The sequence below is a fragment of the Chinchilla lanigera genome, unplaced genomic scaffold, assembly GCF_000276665.1.
Source record: "Chinchilla lanigera isolate Chin_1 unplaced genomic scaffold, ChiLan1.0 scaffold00006, whole genome shotgun sequence".
NCBI lineage: Eukaryota > Metazoa > Chordata > Mammalia > Rodentia > Chinchillidae > Chinchilla > Chinchilla lanigera.
This window is the reverse complement of record NW_004955407.1, coordinates 31,268,874-31,287,878: the sequence shown is the minus strand read 5'-3', so window position 1 is coordinate 31,287,878 and position 19,005 is coordinate 31,268,874. Positions and strand designations below refer to the sequence as shown.

The 19,005-nt window shown below is 39.0% G+C and overlaps 1 protein-coding gene across 1 annotated transcript in view; it reads left to right on the top strand.

The window, feature by feature from the left end:
- The window catches only part of Scaf4 (SR-related CTD-associated factor 4), a gene marked incomplete at its 5' end in the record, with an annotated part of 34,151 nt that extends 15,945 nt beyond the window's left edge, over positions 1–18,206 (top strand). Inside the window, 6 exon segments of the mRNA XM_013504099.1 lie at positions 349–505; positions 1,958–2,115; positions 3,365–3,530; positions 3,615–3,701; positions 3,859–4,050; positions 16,877–18,206. Coding sequence (XP_013359553.1) covers positions 349–505; positions 1,958–2,115; positions 3,365–3,530; positions 3,615–3,701; positions 3,859–4,050; positions 16,877–17,844 — 1,728 coding nt within the window.
- Between the last annotated feature and the right edge of the window lie 799 nt (positions 18,207–19,005).

Sequence of the window (19,005 nt, the reverse complement as noted above, 5' to 3'; positions counted from 1 at the left end):
GGTGTGCACTAGCACACCTGGATTTGCCAGTAGGCTTTGAAAAGTGCTGTCCAGTATGCTAGGCTGTACAGAAAACTTCAGTCTTCTTGTTCCTTTTCTCTGCGTTTTATTTTAGGTGGGGGAGGGGCTGATACGGAAGCGATGCCAGCAAAATTTTCATCCTAAGACAAAATATATGGTAACCTTTTCCATGGCAAAAACAAGGCCAGTCCAAGGGTGGCTGGTCCGGATCGCGCTCTTGCTGTTCAAGTCTAAATGAGTACTATGATAAGGAATGGTGAACTCTGGAGACCTAACAGCCTTCTTTTTCCTTCCTTCCATTTTGGGTTCTCACTAATGGTGCCATAGATTGCCTGGGCCTTAAACAAAGGAATAAAAGCAGATTATAAACAGTATTGGGATGTAGAACTTGGTGTTACTTATATTCCATGGGACAAAGTCAAACCTGAGGAACTGGAGAGTTTCTGTGAAGGAGGAATGTTGGACAGTGATACACTTAACCCAGGTAAAGCAATGCTTAATTTCTTTCACAATCCATATATTGGTTGGTGGTTCATATGAAAAGTGTCTGGCTTATTCTCTACATTAGAAAGAAATTTTAGGGAACTTTGTAAAGTAACCATTATGTACCAGTTTCACCACTGTAAATTGAGGAAACAGTAGTGAAGAAAAATGGTCTTTCCCCCATGTGATATATACAGTGAGAGGATACAAACACAAGAATTAAGTAAATCATAAGTAGAATTTTTCACTATGAAAATCTAACCACTCAGTCTTTAAGCACTATTAGTATAGGTTGAGCATCTCTAATTCTCAAAATTCTCTAAAATCTGAAACTGAGCACTAACCTGAGACCAAAAAGTTTTGGACTCTGGGATATTTCAGATTTCAGGCTTTTGGAGTAAAGGTGCTCCTTTGGTAAAATCTATATAGATATTCTAAAATCTGAAACATTTCCTGTCCAAGCATTGTGGGTAAGGGATACGTAACCTGTATTGTGTTATAATGCAGTGGTTCATAATAATTTCTTTGGAAATGTCCAGACAGCCCCAGACAATGTGTTAAGACCAAGAGGTTCAGTTATTTGTATGAATATTACAAATGCCAGATTAAATGATTGCACTAGGACACATGACAGAGTACACAGATAAGACCTGGAAGTAGGAATGAGGTGCATGAAGTAGAACGGTAAAACAGAATAAACACTGGTGTGGTCTTCAAGCAGGAGTGAGAGTTTGAGCACAAAAGGGTGAGACAGTCCACACCTGCTTCCATAATGCATGATGCCACCACCCAAAGGACTGAGCGAAGTTTCTCTTCAGGCAAACAGGCCTACTATGTGCCAGGCATCTGGAAAGCTCTGGACCAGGGTAAAAGAAATAAGGAATCCCAGAGTTCCTGATCCAGTGAAGTGTTTGCTAAAGACACTGAGAATATAAGAGACTCTGATCAAGCAGGACCCCAGAAGACAAAGGGGAAACATTTTTTCCTTGACTAGAAGATATGTGGAAGTAGTTGAAAGGATATCTGAGTTACTCTTCAGTATTAGGCACAAGTTTGTTTGGTATACTTCTGTGGTTAAAAACATACTCTCTAGAACCAAATTTGTATGAATTAAGTCTGTTCTTGTCACTTACTAGGAATGTGCTTTTTGATAAGTTGTCTTTGCGTTCCTATTTGTAAAACGAGAGTAATAGTGTCTATGGGTGGTTATAGGAATTTAGTATACACGAAGTGCCCAGGACCATGCCTGGCGTATATAGTAAGTGTTTTTCATGTGTTTTCTCTTCATCTCTATGAATTCATTAATTCAACTAGTTACTATTTATAAAATTAACACAGGAATTTGTTTAATCAAGCTGACAACTTTTTTAGTAATAAACATTTTTTCTAGATTTCAAGTTACAAGCTGAAAATGGTAAATTTTCATTGTTAACATATTATATAAATCTTATAGATTGGAAAGGAATTCCCAAGAAGCCTGAAAATGATGTTGCTCAAAATGGAGGCGCAGAAAGCTCACACACAGAGCCAGTGTCGCCCATACCTAACCCTTTACCCGTGCCTGTCCCGCCTGCTCCTGTTCCTGCACCTATGACGGTGCCACCTCCACAGGTGAGAGCGTGGGAACGTTGTGTCCAGAAGACTCCTCCTCCATCTTCAGGTCTGTCTGTGTGCATATGCATAGTAAAAACTAACGTAAATTACGTATTTTTCATATTCTAGTATTCACATCCATTGTTTATAAACTCTAAAATACACATTATTTTTATAAATGTAAATAAAATCAGAATTAAGTTTGTGTTGCTTTGCATCTACGCAGGTTATTCAGCGTCTTAACCTTATCATGTCCTACACATAAAATTCAAACCTATTAGTTTCATATATTCTTACTCTTTTTCTCTTATTGAGCCTTCAGTCTTCAGGTTCCTTATGCTCTGAAGCAGCTTAGACATGAGCCTACCACACAGCTGTTTGAAGGAAAAGGAATGTCTTAATCTTCAGCTTAAGTGTTGGCGTCATGAATTTTTTTCTTGGAGGATTGAAAGCTATTTAATAAATTGAATGTCATTAAACGTGAAGCTGTGCAATACACTTACAGTATATACAGTCTTTGCTAGCAAGTCAGCCAACCTGTTACTTCAAAAGAAAGAACCAGATTCTGGTAGAACTGAATTTAATTTCTACTCCATTGCTAATACACAGCACATGGCTTTGGGCAAGTCACCTAACTTCCCAGCTTTAATTTTTTAATCTTTTAACTGTAAGTTCCTTTTCCTGGTCTTCCTGGCTGTGGTGTTCTGCCTATATCAGATATGTTTTGAGGATTAAATGAGATAATGTACAGAGGGTGATGGAAAAATATGGTGAATGTTTCAATTTTTAAAAATTTATTACAGTAAAAGAAACGTAACTGTTAATCTCCTCCTCAAAGTACTCTGTCCCACTGTGAACACTAGCATTCTTGTCACCCTCTGAAGCGGTTCTGGAAGTCCTGTTTTGTGAGTGTCTTTATTTAGTTGAGCTGCCATGGCTCCTTCAGTGTCCTGCATAGGTTCAAAACATTGCCTTTCATGGTCATTTTGACTTAGACGAAAAGCCAGAAGTTACACAGTGCAGATCCAGAAAATAATGTGGATGAAGACACCATGTTTTCACAAACTTGCTTTTTGTTGGGTGATACTTGACAGCAATTCTCTGTAGTTTAGATCACACCTCATAAAGACAGTCACAGAAAAGGTTATGTCTAGTCAATTTATTGGGGTGTAATCACAAATTGAGGAACATCTTTTTTCAGCAGTGTAGTATTCATCTGTGCACACCATGGAGACAGCTAGATGTATGATTTCATTTTTCTTTCTAGGTCCCACCACATCAGCCAGGTCCTCCTGTAGTTGGTGCCCTCCAGCCACCTGCTTTCACGCCGCCCTTGGGAATTCCTCCCCCAGGCTTTGGGCCTGGTGTTCCTCCTCCTCCTCCCCCTCCACCGTTTTTGCGCCCAGGATTCAACCCAATGCACTTGCCACCAGGTAGAGTTGTTTGAGAAGACATTCTTTTAGAACCTAAAATGAAATGATAAGAAGCATATGTTGACGTTACTTTTCTCATTCTAGGGTTTCTTCCTCCTGGACCCCCACCTCCTATAACTCCACCGGTATCCATTCCTCCTCCTCACACTCCACCAATAAGCATCCCAAACTGTAAGCATACTTTTCCTTCCTGTTCACTTGACCTCTTGGAGCTGGGGTTAGCAGGGTGCGTGGACCAGTAATAGGGTCTGTAGTGTAGCAGAAAGATGTTGACCAGGAAGATAAATAATTATTCAGCTTCACATGTTGATGTAATTATATTCCTTAGCTACTATCGCTGGTATAAATGAAGACACTACAAAAGACTTATCTATTGGAAATCCCATTCCAACAGTGGTGTCTGGGGCTAGAGGAAATGCCGAGTCTGGTGACAGTGCGAAAATGTATGGCTCTGCTGTGCCACCTGCTGCACCCACGAATCTGCCTACCCCTCCTGTAACCCAGCCTGTTTCACTTCTTGGTAAGTTAATACTTTCATCACTAGTTTTTTCTCCCCTCAAGCTAGGTTTTTTAAAAATGAATTTTGTAAAATGATTTTCAGGGCTAGGTTTTTTTTGGAGAGAGATCTTCCTATTAAATGTGTGCACTTAGCCTTTACCAGGAGATAGTCTCAAAGGTGAGATCATGTTTGTTTGTCTTGGACAAAAGTTTTGATATGCGGATCTTAACTTGGTATAAAGACGTTACTAATAGCTGGGAGCTTAGCTCAGTGGAGCACTGGCCTAGCATGTGTGATGTCCTGCGTTCAGTTCCCAGCACTGCTCCCCAATCTGTATGCAGTGGAATTGGTACCTAGTCCCTGATAAACATGACTGCAGACTCTTGCAGCTCTGGAACAGACATTTTTATGATAATACAGGTTTTTTTCTCTGTGTGGACCAATTTTAATCCATCTGAACCCCCTGGACTTTGGTGGTATTTTTCTGTAGGCTGGCCAAAAAAATCATGTTTGATACGTAGCTTAGTTCTTTGACAGTTGCATGGACTGAGAAACCATTTTCTCCTGACCCCTCAGTTTTTGCCTGATAGAATTTATCTGCTCTGTTCTCCCATAACCTTAAGACTGTGATCAAGGGGAGGTGACTTGCTTTTGCTTATATATCTTTAAGAGGGCTTACTCTGGCTTGTTTAGATTATGGGTCCCACCACATCTCTAATGGTTGTCTGTTACAATAGACTGCCACTTAAATCAATAAATTGTTGTATTTGAAGTGGTATTTGCTAAGTATAATTAACATTTGACTCTCCTAACTGAAATACTTTGTGAGTGTTACAACATTGTAATTCTGTCAGTATTTTTCAGAGGTGAATGTATGTGTGCACATTTGCTTTCATAACCTTAGTTTAAGGAAAGAAATCCCTGATTAGCTCTGACATGTAGGACTATGAGACAGAAGTTTGTAATAAGCATTTATATTTTTTTCATTTGTACTTTTCAGTCCTGTTGAAAATTTTATTTTATGCATGTACCACATTTATAGTAAAAGTCACTTTGTTTTTAAATGGCATGCTGCATTCTCCCCTCCAGGACTGAGCATACGCCCATAAATTTCTCTTAGTACACACGTCAGGCAATGAAAAAAGGAGAGGATTTGAGGCTAAAATTTACTAGTAATGTGGCATTAGTTATGATAATAATGGAAAATTGGTTTAATGAGGAGGTTGCTTAAGAAGCCTAAGGGAAATCATATAATAGAAGCAACATTGGACAAGGAACCTTAACGTCTTTCAGTCTCAGTTTGTATGCTTTTGTGCATATTTGTGATAAGGTGGTTGCACAAGAATGATAGATTCTCAGCTGGAATTTTCTAATCAGCCCCTTCCTCCACATCTATGCCCACACCCTCATTATGAACTCATTTTGAAATCAGATCTCCTTGTCTAGAGTCCATGGATATTAGGCTCTCTGAGACTGTGTACAAAATTGTGCGTTTGTGCTTTTCTCTGGGCTCAGTAAATTCATTAAATGAGTGGAAAGATTTCATGATCTCCAAGAGTTTAAAAGCAGACCACTGCTTTCAGACTATCCTGAAAAGTAAGTACCTGCCTCTGATTTAACATCAGCTCTTGAAAACTGTGCCCTGTATTTATCCCTATGAATAATTTGTTTTAACCTTTGGATACAGTGTGTGAAATACAATAAAATCACAGATCAAAAAGTTGGTGAGCCTGAGAAGTAACCTCAGTAAGCTGAGCGCTACTAGAAGAATAGAGACTCCAAGTCTTTATTCCCATTTCTTATTATCTGACACATCTGGCTGAGCATCCCGTCCTCCCCACCCTGGCTGCACACTGTGTGAGACAGGCACATCTGTTCCATGGATAAGGGGACAACATAGATGGGCAATTTTCAGCGCAGGGCTGTTGATACTTAGGTCTGATGACTACTTTTGTCTATAAATTTTAAATCCCAAAAGGTTTAAAATTTGACATAAGGTAAAAATGGAAACTTTCATTTAAGTACTATAACTAAATGTAGTTAGTATCTTCCAACTGTTGAGAAAGCTTTCTATGTGCCTTTAATTTTGAAAAAAATATAACATAAATTTTAACATTTTTAAAAAGTGAAAATAATTAAAAAGTTTATGTAACAAAAAGTTTTAAAAAAAGTTTTACAAAAAAAAGTTTTACAAAAAAGTTTATGTACAAAAACTTCAAAAATACTGAGCCAACTTTTACATCATAATAAAACAGGCCCTTCAGAAAGGGCACATGGATTTCTCCACCTGAAAGCCATTATGTATACTCGTCCCAGGGCTTTTGACCTGGTAACGCTATTTCCTCATACTGCCATCATTCCAGTACGTTCTCTTGCCCCTGCTTACCATCTTTACATATTCATCTGTCAACAAGAATCACCGAGATATCACATCCCCACAATATTCCTTGAATATGTGTACCACCTTTTGATTTCAGTGATAACTTCCTGGCCATACATTTTTTTTTCCCAACTCGGGAGGGTGAGCTTTGTCCTGGTGTCTACTTGGCTTGCTCAGAGCTGCTTTTTCGAAGAGATTCTTTTAATATATATGCAAGTAAAGGAAGATGCTTTGAAAAGACTAACCATAGTTCCATCATTTTGATGAAGAAACACCATAATCACATTGCAATACTAAAGGATCACTGGTTCAGTTGGGGTATATCTGGTGTTATTCAGGTGTTGATTGCTGGGGCTAAGGTGCTTCTGGCTTCCTCTTGGTGCTCAGGTATTTTCTAAGTTAATAAAAGAAAGTGTTATGCTGTACAGAAAACTGTAAGATCAGAAGTTTGTACTGAGCCCCCATTTCCTCTTCTGTAAAGGGGAATAAAAATTCCATGCACTAGGGTGTCATGATTCAGTGGGCTGACACATGTAAAATGCGTGCCAAGGGGCCTGTAAACAAAGTGCTTATGTAACAAATGTCATAGGTGGTACTTAGAACACCTGGAGAAGAAAACTTTCCAATTCTAAAATCATGTTATTTTAGCTATGATTCATTACAAACTTTTGTTGGCAGACAAGAAGCAAAATTTTTAGGAAACAATATATCTTTACATAGTTGCCTCAGGTATTTTCACAGTAGATTCAACCAAATCATAAATTCACACGTATTTAGGTTCCATCATTTGGCTTACTGAGAAAATATGTTAAGTCATAGTGGGTGTTTCATTTAAGTAGCAGATTCTTAGTAGTACCAAATTCTTCCATTAGTGGTACTAATAGTTTTCTGATAAAGAACAGTAAAGTAAATGTATTATTGATACTTAGTTCTTAGATCATAATTTCTGCAATATACCAGTGTTTCTAAAGTAACAGAGGCCAAGCAAATGTTCAGCACATCTCTCAGAATTCTGTACTAAGACCAGAGAATAATACAAAGAGACAGCAGGGTGCCGTAAGGATAGTCTGGTTTATAAGATTAAAACATGGATATATGTTTAGGAGTTCCTCCTCTTTTGGGGTTGAGCTGAGGTTACCCCACTACTGAATGTGGAAAGAGTTAAAATTACATCTTACAGAGATTTTGATACTTCTATATTCCTGGTCCTCTGAAACATGGAATTACTAGATATATGAAAAATGATTTGTTACTACTTGATTTTAAAGAAATCTGTGCTTAGTACTTCGTGGGCCAAAGTAGCTAGGATAGTGGTTTTCATACAAGCTGAAGATAACATTCTACAGTTGTTGGTCATCTAAGGGAGAAGGAACATTAAAGATGATAGCAATTCAGTTCATTCTCTTGATTGTATAAGCATCTGTTTACCTTGCTCAAAAACTTTTGTATAATATGTATTGCTAACAATGTACAGCATATTTTTATTAAAAAGTTCATTGTAAATGTGAAGTTTGGGTTACTTTGGTGTTCCAAACAATAAAAAAATACACAAAAAAGTTTGTTTGTGTTACCTATCTCTGTTGTGTTACAAGGCTATCCAAAATATGTTTTCAAACAAAAACTAAGTTGAACTCATTCCTTTTTTGAAGAATGAAAGCTTTCTCTTGACAAATATATTTATTCATTAATATTAACATGAAAGGGTTTCCACCAAGTTTCTGTCACACTACTACTACCGATGATGGTGAAGTTTATAACAGATGTGTTCAGTTTATACAATAGTTATGATCCCTGAAACTAGAAGATGAGTAATTTTACCAGAAATTTCAGTAATTCCTTTAAAATACATACTCAGTTTATAGTTTTGCACTTAGCTTTGAGTTTCTCTGCTTAGTCTGACTTTAGGATTTTTTTGATAACTAATTTTCAACATTTAAATTAGAACATTGGAGCTTCAATTTACTTAGTGACACACTAGTAACATTAGAAGAAAACCTGAAGGAAATTCTAGAAATTACGGTTTTAAAAACAAATAATGCCTGATGACTAATTTTTTAAAATGTTATCTTACATTTTAATTTTTTACTTCAAACTCTAATACATACATATTAAAGTATAAACTTGAACAGATATATCCGATGTTCGATTTGGAACCAGAGAAGCCTAGTAACTTTATCCTTCAACTATTTTTGAAAGCTTTAAAATATTTGAATTAGTATTCCAAATATTACATGATGTTATTCAACTGGTGTTACATAACAGAAATGGTTTTTAAATATGCATTACACTGCCTTCAGTTTAGTATATAACATTGTTCGGTGGATAATTTGAAATAGTAATTAATCCACAGCAAATACTTGTCTTGAATATGAGTTTATGCATAATTACACTTTCTTAGAAGACAAAGCACCTCAAACAAAACATGAGGAAAATGCGGAAAAATTCCAAAGAGCATATTTATATTGTCTCCACGTCCTCCAGGGTTGTCACGTCTTAGGCTGCTATAGAACACCAGCCTGAAGAGTGTCTTTAAATTTAAATCTGAGGGCAAAATCTTTGGATTCTAGATTGATTTTTGAATAGACATAGATACTGCTGTGAAGAATTCCAGGTAAGACTTTTCCAGCTAACACTGAAAATAAAACTGCCTACAGATCCTGGCATTCAGTGATAAAAGGTTAATAGTATGTTTCAAACTTTCTATGATAATGAAATTCAATTACTGTAAAATACTTAGCAATTAGTATACAAGCTGAAATTCTAAACAGCAAATATAAATGATCTATAGGGAGATAGACCACACAAAGCCTACTATACATTATTTCGCAAAAACTCCAACAGACTTTTTTAAAAGATAATGATCTGACTTTATTTAAAATTCATTCTTAAGAATTAGATGTTATCAAAATGTGTACCATTGTGCTAAAAATAGGTGAGATGGCACACTGTATATTGATGAAAACTCAGGTTTCTCCTGATCTTTTTTAACCTTCTAAACATGATTTTTTTGTATAATTGTAATGTATAATGCAACCAATGTGTAATGCAACCCAAATGCAGTATGCTTTCTCTCATTTTTGAAAACTGGCTCCTTATTTTATTCTTGCCAGCTCTCAAAACGACTATTTTAGAATCACCTGGGGGTGTCCCCAACATTAGTATGTTTAAGTGTCGGTAATTGGTGAATCTAGGCAAAGGAAATATATGTGTTGGTTGTACTGTTTTCAGTTCTCCAAAGGCCTGAAATTTTCAAAAAAGAAAAAAGAAAATACCTTCTGCTGATTAAATATATTTGCTTAGAGATTTTCAGACATTGATGGAAAAGTGAGTGATAGATCTTTTCATCATATAGGAAATTCAGTGTTAGCTTTATGCAATGCCACAGCGGCATTTATTCTACTGAGACCAAATGTTCAGTGTTAGAACTACAAGTAGGAACAGAAGTGGAAAGAAAAATGCAGCCTTTTCACAGTTCAAGTCATCCTCATTTTATGCTGAAAAAATTCCTCACTCTCCTGGGGATAAGGCCTGGCCAGGTGCTATCTTCTTAATGAGATCAGTCACTACTTCCACAGCCACCCTTTATTCATGCATCACTGTGTCTCTGCAGGACCTACTGTGTGGCAGGCATCTTTCTGGGTAGTAAAGATGCCAGAGTGAGCAAAATGAAACCTCTTATTGGAGTGCATATTCTAGTAGGGGCTTGGACAATAATGGTTTCACATGGAAATATTCCTGTGAAGAGAGTACAACAGAGGACTGTCAGGAGATTTGAATGTATGATGTGAGATACGCCATTTTCATTAGGATGGCCAGGGAGGGCATCTTGAGGAACTAACAGAAAGACTTGAGGAAAGAGTAACCCATGTAAATACAGGCATTTCAAGTAGAAGGGGACTGAATTAAGAGGGAACTTGATTTTGTTTGAGGAACCACAAAATCTGGCCCCTGAGGGAGTAGTGACAGGAAGTGAGCAGAAGTTTGCCAAGGGTCTGGGTATGAGTGCAATGAGTAGTGGTGTAGGGTTTGGAGCCATGTTGTGATGTAGTTTACATTTTTATGGGAAGAACAAGGTAATTTGGATGCAGTTGTAGCCAGTGAGTGCTGCTTCAGCAAGGTTACAAGTGTTTGAAGCCCAAACATATTTTGAAGATGGACCCTTCGAGATTACTGCTTTACTCAAATGGGGAATGTGAAAGAAGTCAAGAATAGCTTACATAAGCCCTTCGTAAATTGTAACTGCCATTACTGAGATGCACACACTAACGTGCAGAGCAAATTTGAGGGAGAGGTAGATATCCAGTTAAAACATGGAACATTTTGATACCCAGGTGCAAATGTCACACAGCTGGATAAAATCTAGAGATGTAAATTCTGGTCTCATCAGCAAAGGGAGGTAATATTTAAAGCCATAGAAATCTGTAAGATTATCTAAGAAGAAATTGTAAATAGAGAAATAATGAGACAATATAATGTCCAAGAATCCTTCCATTAGTACTTGAGAATGTTGTATGGTGCTGAGGACGAAGACACACAGTTAACACCTGCCAGGAGTTCCCTCAGCAGTTCGTGTACATTAACTGTGTAAGCCAGAGTCCTATGAGGTGAGCTGCGTTTCCTAGGTGGGAAAACAAGCATATGGAGATGAAGTGGCCTTCCCAAGGTCACATAGTGACAAATAGTGGAGCTAGAGTTCAAAGTAGCAAGAGCTTCTTGCCACAACCTTTAGTGTCTGAAAAAAGATACTGAGAAATGTAGCCAGAAAGCTCAGAAGCATAAATAGGAGGACATACTCTGGAAACGATGTGAAGAGAGTTCTGAGAGGCAGAGGTGAACTGACAGGTGGTAGTTATGGGTCAAGAAAGGGTCTTGCTAACCAGATTGAATAAGATGCAGATTCAAGGTGGCCTTGGGAAACACGGTCTCATTGGAGCGACAGGTTCAGAAGCCCTGTTGTGGTCAGAAGAGAACGGGAGGTGAAATAACTGCAGTTACGGATTTGAACATTGCTGTGATTTGTCTCATAGGGAAGTAGTAAGGATGATAGCTGAAAGTACAGGGTGAGAGAGATTTTTTTTTTTCATTCCTAAAAGTGGGTAACACTGTACCATACTAAGTATTGAGAAATCCACTAGAGCAGGAGAGTTTGGTGCAAGGAAGAAGGGACATATAACTGGTTTGATCTGTAGGTGAGAAGAGATAGGACCAGTGTAGAAATAAAGGACTTAGCTTTTGGACCACAGATGGCCATGCCAGGAATTACCTCAATACAGATGTAAGTAAACTGGTAGATTTTTAATGGTGGGTAAATGAAAAAGTGTTTCACTAAAAGCTTATTTAAAAATGATGATGCAACTAGGATAAAATATAGTATATCCACACAGTGGAGTGTAACTTGGTAGTAAAAAGAACACGGTACTTACACATAATAATGACATGGATGAGATGTGGAAAGCAGCCAGTCATGAAAGACTACACACTGTATGATTAGTGTGAAATCGTTAAGAATGGACAACCAAATCCATGGAGATAGATGATGTGGGCAGATGAAGAAGTGAGGAGTGACTGCTAAAGCTGCAGGATTTTTTTTGAGAATATCGTTCTACATTTGGTTTTGATGACTGCCTGATTCTGTGATTATATTTTAAAAAAACGAGCTGTGAATTTCATGTAGGTAAGTTATAGGTTGTGTGAACTTGCTGAAGTTGTCATAAGAAATTCAAGAATAGATTTAAGGACGTGCAGTAGATAGGACATGACCGTGTGAGTGACAAGAAGATGTCAACTTGCTGGCCAGAGTTAAAGGCACACTTGAGGTTGTAGTTACAAACATTAGAAGAGAATAATTAGCATACTGGGGCTCAGGGTGACCCGCAGACATGTTTACATACAAGAGTTGCATTTAAAACCAATGTGGGGTTTCTCCAGGCATCTGTGATGAGAGAACCATGGACTCGGGAGTCAGGTAAGGAGGAATACAAAGGACATTGTCAGCATGAGCCTGGTGGGATTGAAGATGGCTAGGGTGTTCCAGAAAGAATGAATGGCCTGAAAAGAAGAGGAGGATCAGAGAGTGGGACAAATGAGAATTCCGAAGTCATGAATGGATGGTGAAACATCCATTACCTCTTAGAGGCAGTGGCTGTGATAGAATGGAAGCCAAGTCCTTGGCCAGAAGAGGCAGAGTGGCAGAGCCCTTCCTCCTAGCCATCTCCCTCATCTTTTCACATAGGAAGTCCCTGTTTTTTTAAGAGTCCACTTACCTTTCATACCCTCTATAAAATTGCCCAGCTAATTGGTGCAGTTAGTCCCTCTAGTATTTGTCAGACCTTTTGTGTTCATTAAATGTTTCATATCTTTCTCCATAATAATCATGGTAAAAAGCCACCCTGTGTATTTATGTAATTTTGTGCTCCATGTTTACATTCTCTTGTGATTTCAAGGTCCACACTGGTCTGTGTGAAATTAACCTCCTCTTCCCCCCTTTTTACATTTGAAACAGCTATTTTTTGAATAATGATAGGAAATATTCATGATTTGGTTATTTTGAGTTAAACTGAAGTATATTTCTTATCAAAAAGTGCATATAAATATATGGGGCTTTTTTGATCTGCCCTAAAACCTTACTCTATTAAAAAATGTCAGTCTGTCTAATCCCTTGTTTTGTGGTTCTTCTGAGCAATAAGGTGTATACTCTGCTTTTTAAGCATATTCCCATGGGGGAGCTGAGGTCCTCTTAGTGTTACCATGGCAAATGTATCATTTGTCTTCAAAAATTACTTCCTCTATTTTTGATGTTACCTTGGCACTTCCATGCGCTTACTGAAAGCAGAGAGAAGTGTTCTTTCATCTCAGACAGGCCTGCCCATTGAGTGTCCGTCACACAGCCCTAGCACCTTTCAGTTCAGCCTCTTAATCACTGTTTTAGATTTTGAAATAAGAACATGACTACTTCACCATGTCCTACTCCACCTTGCTTGCTAAAAGGATCTTGCACAACGTAAGATCATTCATCCCTGCTCAGAATTCCTCTCAGATTCCTCCATCACTTAGGTAAAGTCCAGGTTCCCACTCACGGCATGTGAGGCCCCTGAACTGCCTTGGTCTACCAGGTAAACCTTTTTGCCCTTAGCTACTGTGTTCGCCTCTGTTCAGTTGTCATCAAAAGTCACTCCATTGCACTTCTCTGAATAACACGTTATTCCAATACCTTGTGTAGCCTTTTCAATAGCCACTCTTTTTGACCACCAAGATCCACCCTTACTTATGTAGACCTTGTACATTTCTTTCCTTCAAGACCCAAACCGGACTTCCCTTGTGACTCCCTCTCAGATCTACACTCTTTTATCAGCACAACCTTTGTGTTAATATACCAGCATGTGCCAGCTCCTTTCACAGTTGAAATTTATTTCCATTAGACCTTGTTCTCTTTGAAAGATACATATCCCTGACCTCTTACATGAGTTAAAAATGTAAAGTTCGTATTTTTGATACTTGAAATTTTTTTAATTTATAACTTGGGAAAACTTTTCAGCAATACATTTCCGGATAAAATTAATTAGTGCTTTGAATGTCCACTTGACCTGGAAAACTCATTATATATCCTACTGGGGTATGCATATTGTGAGCTTTTCTAATAAAGATTTCTTAATAGAAATTCAGTTTCCATGCCTACTAAAGGCATCTGCTACTTTTTGAACCAGACAGCTTCTATTTTAAGAGTAATACTTGTTCACTTCAGCAAACAACAAAAGGAACTAGAAATAAGTTGAGTGCTTTTTAAAGTACGAGTCTAGTCAGAAGGCCATTTGGGCCTATGCATACCTTCTGTAGGGAAATAATTTTGTTGATCCACAAAGGCTTAAAAGGAAATTGAGCCTGATACATCTTAACACTATTTACAAAGCAAAGAAAGGAATTGATTGTATAATGTTTTAAGCAAATTCTAAACGTAAATACCAAGTATGGAATAAAATGGAGTTTGTTTTCTTTGTGAGAAATTGTGCTTTGTAGGAGGTATACGTGTAGTATGTTTACAGTTAAGCAAGCTGTTTACCCTTAACAGCCTATACACACCCTGAGATACATGATACAAAGAACTAACAAGGTGTTTCTAGAAACTGAGACTTACGTTTTATAAAGGGTCATTGCCTTGACCCAAGGAGGAGGTGGCTTTGTGCCCTCTGGCCATTGTCTAGAGTGATAATTGAGGACGTGAAGTCCTCATGGGGAAATCGGGAAGAAGACTTCCCCATTGCCTTCTAAGTGTCACTCTCCTTTTGAAGATTCATCTGGACTTTAACACACTCTCCCCTGTTTTTTGAACTTTAAAATTTGGGTTGGATCTTAAGTCCATGGGTGGGTACAAGAATACCACTTGGCCTCCTGGTCCTTGAGAACAGACTCTGATAAAAGCTTGGGAAAGAAGTTAGGTTGGCTTTAAGTGCTTTTGTATAATGAAATCTATTAAACTTTCTGCATATAAACATTTTGTGTTAAGTGCACAAACGTTGGAACTAAATACTGTTCCTTTAAAAAGTTGAGAGCAAAGACACTCTTAGATGCTTTTGTTGTGTTACTCAGTAATCTTCATTTAAATACTGTGAAAAAACCTTTTGGTGTGCCATTGAGTTTCATTTCAGTCTGTAATGTCCACGTGGTGGTCCTGTGTTACACTTAGCAGGGATTCTCCTAATGACAGTAAGTCTGAAAGGACTGAGTTATCACTTCTCTCCATTTCACAATGCCTGGCTTTTTGTTGTGATGATTAGTGTATCTCACCATCAGACCTGACATTTCCACATGTATGTACATGTACATGTATGCTCAGTGTATTTTAAGTTTTTTCCCAACTCTCAAACTTTAATCTCCGATGGGTGTTAGAGGTTTGGGGTGTTTGTTGCTTCCTAAATAGATGTGTGGGATAATTTAGCAACTAACTGAGCAAGCATGAACTCAACGTATGTTATTCCATTTGATCTGGACAAGTGGCTAGTATTACCACTGCCTGTTCTGTATACTAGGATACCAAGGCACATGTCCAAGATCACTCTTGAGCAAGATTATTTTTCACTGAACATATGCAAGCATATAGGAGATATTTGAAGTAAATACTAAAGGTAGTGGTCTTCGTGTTAAGAGTCATATACACTGGTATGGTGGCACACCTGTAATCCCAGCCCTCAGGAAGCTGAGACAGGAGAATCGCCACAAATTCAAGGCCAGCCTGAACTACATGACGAGACCCTGTCTCAAAAGAACGATATATACTGGTATCCTTGCATTTCTAGGTCCATGTTAGTGGTTAAGTCTGGTAGAATACTGGGCCGTTTATGATTAGCAAAAACTGAAGTAGACATTCTTAGCAATTTCATGTTTATACACAAAATACAGAAATGTGTAGGACTTGAAGTTGACTCAGGTCATCCTAGAATATATTAGGGGAAAAGAAGCTGACATTAGTACTAAAGTATTGGGTCATTTTTCTGTGTCACACAAGCATTTCTGTTACCATTGCCAAATGGTAGTTATAACCTATAACTTGTTAAAAGACACTTGTGTACAACATGCATAGAGAAAGAGTAATTTCCTCTGCAATGGAATGTTGAGCTTGTATGATTGTTTTAACAGAATGAGTAGCTCTTATATAAATGGGAAAATAAAACCTAAGTCATTAACATTCAGCAGCTCGGTTTAGCCACCTTTGGAAGAGGGAGCACACTTACAGATAGCTGACCATTTGGCATTGTTCAGCAGTCCCTGTTGCCTAGCCACTTACATATTATGCTGTGCTTCCAAAAAGAAACTGCAAAAATTAAGTTTCCACTTGTGTATGGAGCTTTGTTTTCTAAACATTAGTGTTGAAATGGTATATATTTTGTAACTACATGAGTCATTCTAGTCATGTGGACTAAGTGTGCCACAGAATGAGTCCTCCTCCTGGATTTTGTTGGGTCGTTCACTTCTTTATTACAGTAGTAAGGTGAATTAAGAAAAACAACCTTCATAGGGTTGAATAGTTATTGATAGTAAATGTAGTTCTTTATTATTGGGACTGAACACATTGTGTTTCTCAAATTTCTTAAGTACTTGAAGTATTGAAAGAGTTTCTCCTGAAGGCTGTAAATCTTGACATATTCTTCACAATGTTGGTATCTGCCTGTGTTGAGTATTTAGAACAGTGCTCTCTACGATGGCAGCCTCAGGGGGTTACCAGGCCTCACCCTCACCTTAGGGCTGGTTGGCAGCCTGCATGACATTGGGAGGTTTTGGATTATATTTCAGTTTGCTTTAAATTCCACAGGGAGGAGATACAGCTCAGTGGCACAAGCGCCTGCCTGGCAAGCGCAAGGTTGTGAGTTCGACCCCTGGTACCGCAAAAAAAAAAAAAAAAAAATTGCATAGGGAAACAGCTGAAAATAGAATGGCATCTTCTGTGGCACTTAACATTTTGTTATTGTCTTTCAGGTACTCAGGGAGTTGCACCTGGTCCTGTGATTGGGTTGCAGGCACCATCAACTGGTCTTCTTGGTGCCCGACCTGGCCTCATCCCGCTTCAGCGCCCTCCAGGAATGCCTCCCCCTCACTTACAGCGGTTCCCTATGATGCCACCGCGCCCTATGCCACCACACATGATGCACAGAGGACCGCCACCAGGACCAGGGGGCTTTGCCATGCCACCACCTCATGGAATGAAAGGGCCCTTTCCTCCACATGGGCCCTTTGTCAGGCCTGGTGGAATGCCAGGGCTTGGAGGCCCCGGCCCAGGCCCCGGGGGTCCTGAAGACAGAGATGGAAGGCAGCAGCCGCAGCCCCCGCAGCAGCAGCAGCAGCAGCAGCAGCAGCCGCAGCCGCAGCCGCAGTCACAGCAGCCGCCTCCACCACAGCCACAGCAGCCACCTCCTTCACAGCAGCCGCCACCGGCTCAGCAGCAGCCACAGCCGTTTAGAAACGATAACAGGCAGCAGTTCAATTCAGGTAGAGACCAAGAAAGGTTCGGAAGAAGATCTTTCGGAAATAGGGTGGAAAATGACCGGGAACGGTATGGCAACCGTAATGATGATAGAGAGAATAGTACTCGTGAAAGGAGAGAGTGGGGAAGAAGAAGCCCTGAACGGGACAGGCACAGAGACTCGGAAGAGAGAAACAGACGCTCTAGTGGGCATCGAGACAGAGATTCTAGAGATAGAGAGTCGCGTAGAGAGAAGGAAGAAGGCCGAGGAAAGGAGAAGCCCGAGGTGACAGACAGGGCCGGTGGGAACAAAGCCACTGAACCGCCCCTTAGCCGAGTGGGCAATGTAGACACTGTTTCAGAACTGGAAAAGGGGGAGGCGGAGGCCACTGTGGTGAAACCTCCTGAAGAGTCACCTGCTGAGGCTACCTCATCCCTTGAACCCGAAAAGGAGTCTGGCTCAGCAGCGGAGGCTCCTCGCTAGAGACTGCAACTTGTCCTGATGTGACAGTGACACTTCCTCCCGGAGTGTAGAGCTTGAGGTGTACAGATGCTGTATTATATTTGCTCCCGCTATATCACAGCCCCACAGTAGTTGGTGGGGAATTGTAAGCAATTTGATTGCTTTCCTTCTATTTAAGAATAGCTACAAAATAACAAAAAATACTGAAATATGAATAAATACTACCCTTTTTGCTGTAACTTTTTAAAAGTTTTGACTTTAAAAAGTTTACAAATCGTAATTAGAAGTGCTCTCTATTTTTTTTTTAATTTAAGACAAGGTAACGGTGAAAGCTCCTCAAAACAATAGGGATGTTTTTAATAAACTCTATTTTCGTAACAAACTTTAATGTGTGGTATTCTTCCTACACTGCACTGAGGTGGAAAAGGATTGTTCACCATCAAAGTTTGAGCTGTTAATAATGTATTGAGTCTAAATTAGACTTACATGGTGGAAATGGACATTTTATGTATTCTTTCATTTATAATTCGCTTGATTTTTAGTATTTTAGTAAGAGTTGTTTTAATGTTAATTGAAAAGCTTGTGTTTGTAATTTAGCCAAGGTTTTCTTTTTCTACTGGCTTTGTAGTAATGTTGCCCTAGTTAATTTGTAAAGAGATCTCACTGGAGAAAAATTGGATCCCCAACATTACACCCTGTACTATTACTAATTAGCAAATGCCTGGGTATTAGAAGAGTGCTTGGGGTTTGTGATTTTTGTTTTCTGATCGTATTAAATTTCTCAAAAGGTTAAGAGGAAATCGAGGTTAGTATTTCCAACCTGAAAGCTTTTTGTCTTTTAAGGATTTAAATGAACCTATTTGTTTCCTGTAAGCCTTGCCTGTTGCCTTTACCTTTTTAACTTCCCTGCTAGGCAGAGGTGGGCAGCTTTTTGCCACATACAAGATGCTTTCTGTTCTGTTCCCAGTGGTTGGGTCGCCTGCTGGTGAGGTAGACTGGTGGTACAGTACCTACCTAGCACGAGGCCTGGGTCCAGTCCTTAGTACCAAAAGAAAACTGGTGAACTAGGAGAAGTGTTTTAGGTTATCCAAGAAGTATCACATGAAAACATAAACAACAGTACAGAAAAGCGTAAAACAGCTACACCAAGACCCAGTGTTACACAGCCTGCTGAAGCTTTCT